This window comes from Lactuca virosa, chromosome 2, assembly GCF_052849685.1.
Source record: "Lactuca virosa cultivar CGN04683 chromosome 2, Lactuca_virosa_CGN04683_v6, whole genome shotgun sequence".
In the NCBI taxonomy this organism is placed as follows: Eukaryota; Viridiplantae; Streptophyta; class Magnoliopsida; order Asterales; family Asteraceae; genus Lactuca; species Lactuca virosa.
In genome coordinates, this window is record NC_136427.1 from 154,689,382 (window position 1) to 154,699,606 (window position 10,225).

Sequence of the window (10,225 nt, forward strand, 5' to 3'; positions counted from 1 at the left end):
TCAAAACCGACTAGGCGAAACATCACGTGCACGATCTAAACCAAGAAAGCCGCGGTTGCGTAGAAATCACGAAGCCGAACACGATCGTCTTATAGAAGATTATTTTGCAGATGACGTCATCTACGTTGTAAAGTTTCGACGTCGGTTCCGGATGAGGAAAGAACTATTCTTACGTATTGGTGGCGATTTGGAAGGCCGCTTTTCATATTTCCAATGGAAAATGGATGCAAGGCGGATAAAAGGTTTCTCTCCCGTTCAAAAATGCACGGCTGCAATTCATCAGCTAGCATATGGCATGGGCGCAGACAAATGGGACGAGTATTTTAGGATGTCAGAGCGTACTGTGTGAGAGTGTGTGTACAAATTCTGCAAAGCGATCTGTTTGGTTTATGGGCAACGATATTTGCGCAAACCAACTATCAACGAAATCCACCAATTGAACACGGTGCATGAAGGCAAGCATGGATTCCCTGGAATGCTAGGTAGTATCGATTGCATGCATTGGAGTTGGTCATTATGCCCCAACGCATGGCATGGTCAGTACATGAGAGGCGAACACAAAGAGCCGACGATCATTCTAGAGGCTATCGCATCACATGATCTTTGGATATGGCATGCATTCTATGGTCCAGCTGGTGCAAACAATGACATCAATGTGCTAGACCAGTCGTCGGTATTCAACGATATCTACTTTGGAAAGTCGCACGATGTATCTTTTCAAGCAAATGGGGTAGCATATAAGTGTGGATACTATCTTACTGACGGCATATATCCTCCCTTGTCTGTTTTTGTGAAATTGTTTACATGTCCTAACGACCCGAAAAGGAAAAAGTTTAAAGAGACGCAAGAGTCAGCTAGGAAGGATGTGGAGCGAACATTTGGTGTACTTAAGAGACGTTGGCAAGTACTAACGGTTGGGGCAAGGTCATATGAAGTGAAAAGGTTACAACACGTAATGTATGCATGTATCATATTGCATAATATGATTCTTGAAGACGAAGGAAGAGTGATATGTCGGTACAATGAAAATGAAGTTTTGCCAAATGTCGAAGGAGTAGCCGTTGGTACACAAGAGTATAGGGTGAATAGAAGAGAAGTACACAATCGCGACATTCATCAGGCCCTTCGTGATGATTTGGTGGAACACATTTATAGGGCTCATATTCAGCCCCCATTAGAGTTTTCTCACGATGATTTGTTTGACGAATCAGACGAGGATTCTGATATGTTCGTCAAGAGTGAAGATTCCGACGACGAGAGTGACGCTGGGGAGAATGATGAAGACGATCAAGGCGATGACGAGGACGATGAGGGCGATGACGATGGCGATGATTCCAAGTGACATATTTTGGTTTATATAAAATTTGGATATTAATTATGTTTTCTATGTTGTGGGTTGTTTGATTTTTTGTTTGCCTTTTTTTTCTACTTATTTAAATATTAGGTTTAATGTAATTTTTATTTTAATTAATATGCATTTTATTTTTAATTAAATTTTATGTTTAGTATTAATTAAAAAATTATAAATCATAAAAAAAATTTATTTAAAAAAAAAAAGCGAGGGAAGCCCTAACCACCCATTCCTTGGGTTTTAGGTGAGAGAAAGGAAAGTGAGGGAAATGGGGGTATGACCCACAAAAAGTGAGGGAAGCTTCCCTTTCATACCCTCCAGTCTAATATATGATGTAAACTCTACCCTACCAGTGACAATCCAAAAATAAATGGTGCCACTTTCATCTATGTACTAAAAACCGACAATTTTTAAATAACTAGATTTAAGTCATTTTGTGTATTACCGTGGATAATTCGTTTGTAATTAAAAAAAATAATAATAATAAAAAGAAAATATGTAAGGGAAAAAATATAGCTTTAATATGCGGGGTAACTCATTTGCAATTTGTATATACAATATGATAGCATAGAGATTGCGTTAATACTCATCAGTACTTAATAGAGATTTAAGTATTGAAAAAAACCGCACTAAGAGATTACTTCATGGATAAGTCACGATTAATTCTAAGATGGTAATATCTCTTATTGTTCAAACTGAAACACATGTGAGGTTTTACTCTGTAAATATGTTGTGCATTGGTCTGCTCGAATGCTATCCGTAACATGTAGTAATAAAGGTATGTACATGTATGATAAGATGAGTAGACAAAAACTATGTAGTCAAAGTTTATTTATTCCTTCTGCCTTAACAAGAGAAGCGATATATATGGGTCCCTCGATGATTTGGTTGTGACATCTAATGTGCATGTTCGGGTCCTGACTGAAATTGATGTGTTTAACTTAGTATTCAGATGTAGTCATCACAAATCTTTATCGGGTGACATAATCTTGAACATTTAGATCGACTCTTATACATGTCTCATGTTCATACATATATTTAGAATGAATGAATAGTTAATCACTTATCTAAGGGATGAATCTTGATTAGATCAGAGTTTGACATTTGCATTGGATGGTTTACTCTATGTTGATTATTATAAAAATATTCTTATATCGTTGATGGCTTGTCCAAGTGGGAGACTGTTGGAATGAGTGTCCAATGTCATTAACTATTGGTAATATTTATAATAATAGCATGGTTCATTTGGGTTGTCATCACGACCCATTTGAGCAATAAAGAATTGAGGAGAAAATAAGTTTATTAATTTATTATGAATTAATAAATTAATTGTAAACTATTTTAAAATTAATTAAATAGTCTTAATTAATTAAAAGGGTTGAAGAATATTCCAGAATCCTTTAGGAAGTGGTAGAAATTGAAATTATTCTCATGATTAAGGATATTAAATGATTTGAATAAGGATAATGATTATCCTTAGGTTTTTTAGTTGCTTAAGGATTAAGCAAAATAACATAAAAATCAGATGTTAGGCACCATAACTACTGTTTATAGAAAACAGAAAACCCATATGAATATATATATATATATATATATATATATATATATATATATATATATATATATATATATATATATATATATATATATATATATATATATTATTGAGTTCATGTGAGACCGGTGAGATTTGGTGAGACAATGACATGTTTTTGGCCATACATTTTAGATGTGAAAAAATAAATAAATAAATAAGTTGAAAAAAAACAATATTTATATTTTTCAAAACTTTTTATTGAAAAAAACTTATAAAAAATAAACAAAAAAATTATCATTCATATATAATATTCACCATATTATAACATCATTTGTATAAAATATTACTCATAAAAATATATCATAACTAGAATATTACACATGTGTTATATTCTAATAGAATATTACACATGATATATTTTTATAAGTAATATTTTGCACAGGTGATGTTATAAACGTAGAATATTACACATAGACGGTATTTTTATGTATATAATACTTATTTTGATATGTATTTAGCTTGGGTGCTCTAGTTTAAGACTTAAAGACTGAAATACATAAGGAGAAATTAAAGACTCTTCGTTATGAGGTTGAGATCATGTTTAATTAAAACTTTTTTCTCTTGATTATCTTGTTACACCCTTGTATGGCTTGACCATTTAAACCTTTAAAAATATAAAGGGATTAACCACTTGGGATCTTATTATGCAAATACGTTTTCTTAAATACTTTTCATTTTAAAAAATTTAGTTGAAGTGAATTTTTAATACCTATTCCAAAGGTGTTTCGGATTTTGTATAAAAATAAGCATTTTAGAACTTTTTTAGAAATCCTTTTTGTGAGTCAAATTCACATGTATTCATGGTGGATGAATATTAGACTGAACCATCTTAATTAACCTCATCAATAAAGTCTATATATCCTTTGGCATGAGATATATGTTTTCTTTTATGTTGTTATGCATTTATATAGCTAAAAGTTGTTAGGAACAAAGCATTTAAGAATGCTACTATCATGTGTAGCATGAAACCAATAAGGGACATATATAGTGAATATCGAGATTTGTTCCTTTAGTTTTTGAGTGTGATATAGGTCAATCCTCTTAATAGAATCAAAAATATTATGTGTGTGGTTGTTCCCATAAAATACTAATTTTGAATGAAGTATATTATCTTGTCTAACTTTTCAGATAAAGAAATCGATATTGAACTCATATGAGAACGATTAAATCTATGTCTCATATTCAATAATTTCAAAACAAAAGGAGATTAAGACAACAATTTATTCACTATGAAAAGTTAATAGAAGTTATTTGGAGACAAACATATATGATTTGGGGCAGTGGCAAGTTTATAGAAGTTCTATGGAGACAAATAATCATATATGATTAGGATGAGTGACATGTTTCCAAACTCTTAGCATTGTCTCTACATATAGTTGTATTATCCCATGCATAAATAGGATTTTGTTGGATATAGTATGCAAGATACAAGTAATGTACTATACTGCTAATTATACGTGCAATAAAAATAAAAAGATTAGGAAATAAATAATATATTTATAAGAAAATTTTGTTAATTATCAACTAAAAAATAAGTAATTAAATTAATTATTTATTATTTATTAAATCAAATCGAATTAACAAACGATATTAGTTAATAATTAATAATAGAGTTTATTTAATATAATTAATCAAGGTAGTTAATAAGACTGATTTGGCTTGCTTAACTAGTTAGCCTTTCACTTGAAAGGCTTTTGGAAAGACCACCTATCATTGTAGGTGTTTAATGAAGGAGGATTACCATTATAGAAAATAGAAACACACATTGGAACGCCAATCCTTCCCTCTGTAACTATCAAATTCAATGCCCTAATTCCTATCATTGAGGTCGACAACTTCAAACTAAAGTAAATGGAAGAATAACTTTGATCGGTTAAATTCTAGAAACTATTCGACCCTTCCCTGATTCTCATATCTAAACATCAATAAATCCTACGCATTACAATTATTATCCAAGAACCTTAATGTCCAAAATTTTCAAACCAAATTTTCATTTTTAAATCAAAGAAAACCATACCATTCAATCATAAAAGAAACATCTAATTGTTTTGATAACATAAATCAGAATAATAATTTCATAAGTGCAGAACAATTCGAAAACATAAATGTAGAAGTGATGCAATCACGTCGTACCCTTCCTTTTTCTACCAGAAGAACCTGAAACAATTAAACGTAAATCAGTAAGCACAAAACTTTATGAGTTCCCCAAGATACTACATACCATACAATAATATGCCCAACCCAACAATCATATAAGCGGGCCCAACTAATGGGTCCAACCCAACATACGTATAAGCGGGCCTAGCACAACAGGTCTAAGCAAACAATGTGACAACCCGAAATTTCTATCTTGTACAGTCATTCAATTCAATCAAAGTCAGACTCGTTTCTGCTATCTTTTAGCATTGTTTAGGGTCTGTTTGAGTGTTCTAAACCTGGTACATTCAAGGTTTGGGTTTAGGGATGAGTTAACTTAACTTCATCATGTTGCATTCGATCCAAAAACTTCATCAAGAGGAGTTTACGGCAGTAAACATGAGTGTACGGCCGTAAACTCAAGGTGGCCGTAAACTCATGCCCTTATGTGTGATATTCTTTCACTTTTATTCATTTCTCACACTTCCACCTCAAGAACTCGATTTTTCTCTCAAGTATCATCAAGAACTTTCATCTTGATCTTCAATCTTGTAAGTAATCTTTCCATTTTCAAGTTGATATCCTTCTATATCTAGTGAAGATTCATGATTTCATCCATGAAATTACTTCTTTTGGTTAGATCTTCAAGTGTTCTTCATTTTCACCAAGAACACCAAGAACGCCTACTAGTTCTTGGACCGTGAACCTCCTCCCAAGCTACAAAAACATGAGTATATCTTCTATCTACTAGTTAAGCTTGAGAAACACTTGATTCCTAGCCTTGAATCATCATCAAAGGCATGAACTCCAAGAGTTTACGGCCATGAGCATCTCCCTTGGCCGTAAACCCTTGTTTGGTGCATGTTTTGGCCTCAAACTCATCTTATGTCCCAACATAGGATCGAACGTACTTGTTCAATGCTAGATAGGACCATAAAACAACTAGTTTGCAAGTCCTCCATGAGTGTACGGCCGTAAACTCCTTGACCGTACACTCTAGGGCCGTATACTCCTTAGGGCCGTGAACACAATGGTCGTAAACACCTTGGCCGTAAACACCAAGGCCGTAAACACACTTGTGTGGCTGTAAACCACTTAGATGCAATCCTTTGTGATTGTAACACTTCCATATAAGTGTTTCCTAGTTCCTAAGGTGAATCTCTATCATGATTAGTTGCTTAAACATTAATTATATACATATATGTGTCATTATATGCTTATTAGGATCCGTTGTGCTCAAGGCTTCACTTGTCACTTAGCATCCTACAAACCGATCTTACATTCATATCACTCACTGCAGGTGAGTTCATACCCCTTAACTTACCTTTTAAATGATTTTAAATGCTTTTATGGGGGGGGGGATACAAGTAGAAACATTATAGTTATTATATCAATCACATGTGATTAATAACTACCAAACAGATAGATTTCTTATACTTCAAACTGTGTTGTCAAACAAATTGCTCAAATCGTTTTATCAAACTCTTTTAAACTTATATTTTGTCAAAATCATGTCTATATAGATATAGTTATATAAGTAGGATTGTAAGGACTTAGGACTGATAACTCGCCTTATTTCCCGTTCCTTGTTTGGTTGTGGACTTAGGGTATCGGTTGTTTGTCCGAAGGTCGTTTGAATCTTAGTTATATATTATGTGTATGTATATAGATATAAAAGTTCTTCTTTCAGTTCAATACCTTGGGTAGCAAAGGTGTACAAACATGTTCATTCATACAAACAACATTACTAGTAAACTATAATAGGTATAGTTTAGGAAGTCACTACTTACTATTACAAGAACAATGAAACATACAAGAGTCAGTTCATACACGAGTCAGTTCAAACATACTATAACGAGAGACAATACTCACTATAAAGAGAAACAGTACATACTATAACGAGAGACAATACTCACTATAAAGAGAAACAATACATACTATAATGAGAAACAATACATACTACACACTATACAATAGAGAACATATTATATACTATACACCAGAGAACATACTATATACTAGACAGAGAGAACATACTATACAAACACAAGAATACTATAACATTAATGTAAGATACTACTTCATGGCGCGACAATATACTGCTGTGTCACGTTTTGTACCCAGAGTCTCCTGGAGGAAGAGCATGAATTTGTGTATAGATCTATACGGGACTGACCATCCTACACCTTGCTGCTAGCTACAGTGGAACCTGCAGGTCTACGGGTGACGAATGTCATATCATTTCGACGTCTCGAACGTCGTGTTATACTAGTCGATCAAGTATGGTTACAATCTTATCACATTTTACCTTAATTAAACAAACAAGTTTAAGGTAGTTAGTACATTGGTAGTTACTTAGATAAAACTACAGTACATCTTTATTTTCCCATTTCATTCACATTGTGATCTTCTCACATAAACGGTAATGAAAACTATATTTTGGTAATGATAGTCATGCGTTGGGAAAACACACACACTTTTACAAAAGAACAAACATAAAGAACAGTTGAGTCTTGGTAGAAGACTACTTTAGTAGAAAATATAGGATTTTCTAGGAAGTTTACAAACATTTACATCAAACACTTACAAACATTTACATCAAACATTTATAAGCATTTTCTTCAAACTTATACAAACAATGACACTAAAATACTTATGAACTCACCAGCTTTAATGCTGATCTATACTTTCAAAATAACTTGTATTCTCAGGTCGCCAGTAGACAGGTACCGATGACCAAGTTTTGAGAAGATGGAACACATTCAAGACTCATCTCTTATTTTGATTCATATTTTTGGTGTCTTATAAACTATACAGAACACACTTGTATTAAATTATACTATTAATGCAATGGATGATGTTGTTTCTTGTTTTACTATTATGCATTGTTGTGATACTGTACATGACGTCCTCCGCCCCCGAACGTTTCCGCCGTTCCGGTTTTGGGGTGTGACAAACAAACATATAAGCGAGCCCAACCCAACAAGCATACCATCATACTAGCAAGAGTTACGAAGACAATAGGCTGACAATGAAACCTAGTATCATATATTATAATGAGAAGACTCACCTGAAGCCCAAAGTAGAATCCGACTAACCGAAGTCCCAAATAATTAGCTACACGAATCACCTAAACTAAACATAGGCTAAACCTTAGTCTAAATCTCAAAACCTCCAACTTTGACCCAAAAGTAAAACTAGTCAAAAAGTTAAAGTTTAAATTCAAAGTCAACGATCAACGATCAATCACGCCATAAACCTTGACCAGTCGCGTTGTCATCCACTAAACGACAAAACAATTGCATTTTTCCCAGAACTCACGCCATGAATCTGAAGCAATCGCACTGTGAATTCCTGTCTGAACCAAATTTTCTTTAAGTCCTTAAATCATTAAGTCCATAGCTCAAAATCTCAAATCAAGACCTTCTTGGTGACTTAATGGATAAAGTTTCCAATTGTATCCATTTGCATGTCTCAAAAACACCTTTTACCAATCTAGGAAAAAAAGAAACCTAAAATGCTACTAAGGACATGCATGGACCAAATAACAATATAGAAACTTCTCCATTTAACCACAATGGGTTCAGAAATCATCAAGATGCAACCTTTGAACCTGGAGCTTTCCAGACTCCAACTAGATATGAACCAAGAGACCAAAACTTGTATAAAAACTTAGATCCACAAAGAAGAATGCATAATGCTTGGAACTTGAGGACTTACAAAGGTCCATAATATGTTGATGATGATGGATCTAAGATGAGACAAAGCTTCCTTGCACCAAAAGAGACTTCATTCACTCTCAAGCTTCACCAAAAGAGGCTCAAACACTCAAAACTCAAGAATGAAGGCTAGGGTTAAGGTAAGGGACGTTTGGAGAAGATAGAGGCTCACAAATGACCTAATTCTCAGAGATATAGACTTTAAATAGGGGAGAAAACCTAATTTTATGGGCTTAGGCTGCAACGAAAATCGTGTCGTGACACTCTAAGTTTCACACCGTGATTTTCAGGCTCAATCAGCATAAGCCCAAACGATCCCAACCAAAAACTAACCCTTTTAAATCATAAGCTGGTACTCTTAACCCAAAATCTCATTCTTGTAAGGCCCTAAATTTATCCCTTAACACTCGAGACCTTTTCAAGAATAAATTAAAGATACGTTCCGAAACCAAATGTTACAACTCTCCCCCACTTAAACCGGATTTTGTCCTTGAATTTCGTTTCGGTTAGAATTTCAAAAAACATCTCTATATATAATCCATATGCTTCCTCCATATCACTTCATAAAATCAATGCATCCATAAAAAGATTCGCGAGACCTCTCGGAACCTAGTCAATGCCAACAAAACAACCCAATCACTTGAAAATACTCGACTAGAATAACTATCTTTCTCCCACCGACGGGACAACCCATCTCCTAGTAAAAGCCACTCAAACCGGGAACTTCCAAAACTAAAACTAAAAACCAACTCCATCGATATAAATCACAACACCATGAACCCATAAGTCTAAAACTCAAGAAATCATACATACAAATTGCCGATCATCCACCTGACATACCCACCCCTAGTCCCTAACTAGGAACACCACCAAACCATGCTGAAGCGAACACAGAAAAGATTCTAATCATAAATTTTACCCCATCTCAGATCCATAAATTCATGCCTTAAAGACCCTAAATGTACACTAAACTTATGACAAGTCATCATTATGCCACCGCTCTCACTAGTGTAAAAATGGTCAATCCAAAATCTCGCGTTGCATCCAAATTCGTATATCAGCTCAGGTGCACAACCACCTGATAAATCATCCAAGAGATCTACAAGGAACTTCCTCGTCCAAAGTTCCAGAACCAATACCCAAGATTGGAAACGAAACTCCTAATAAACAACCCACAAAAGAAAGCAAGGATCCACGTATGCAAACACTCATCAAATGACTTTTGATGCACATGTAAGACTTCCAACAAAACAACATCCTACCAACCACATGATCTAAAACCAGCTGGCCACTTAGCCTTCAATCCTTCAATAATTCTCTAACGCTCAACATACTAACAATACTAACGAATCGAGATCTAATAGTCTCAAACATATAACTATAGGGTCTGACATCCCCATTTTCAAGGCCAGAAAAGACCGA

At 34.2% G+C, this 10,225-nt stretch overlaps 1 protein-coding gene across 1 annotated transcript; it reads left to right on the forward strand.

Moving 5' to 3' along the window:
- The first annotated feature begins 544 nt into the window (after positions 1-544).
- Positions 545-1,342, forward strand: LOC145157901 (uncharacterized). The gene has a single exon (XM_079076877.1). The coding sequence runs from the start codon at positions 545-547 to the stop codon at positions 1,340-1,342; it is 798 nt and encodes a 265-aa protein (XP_078933003.1).
- The last annotated feature ends 8,883 nt before the right edge of the window (positions 1,343-10,225 follow it).

Bases quoted from the DNA above. Each gene is read 5' to 3' on its own strand.
- LOC145157901 (XM_079076877.1), top strand. From the start codon at position 545: ATGAGAGGCGAACACAAAGAGCCGACGATCATTCTAGAGGCTATCGCA.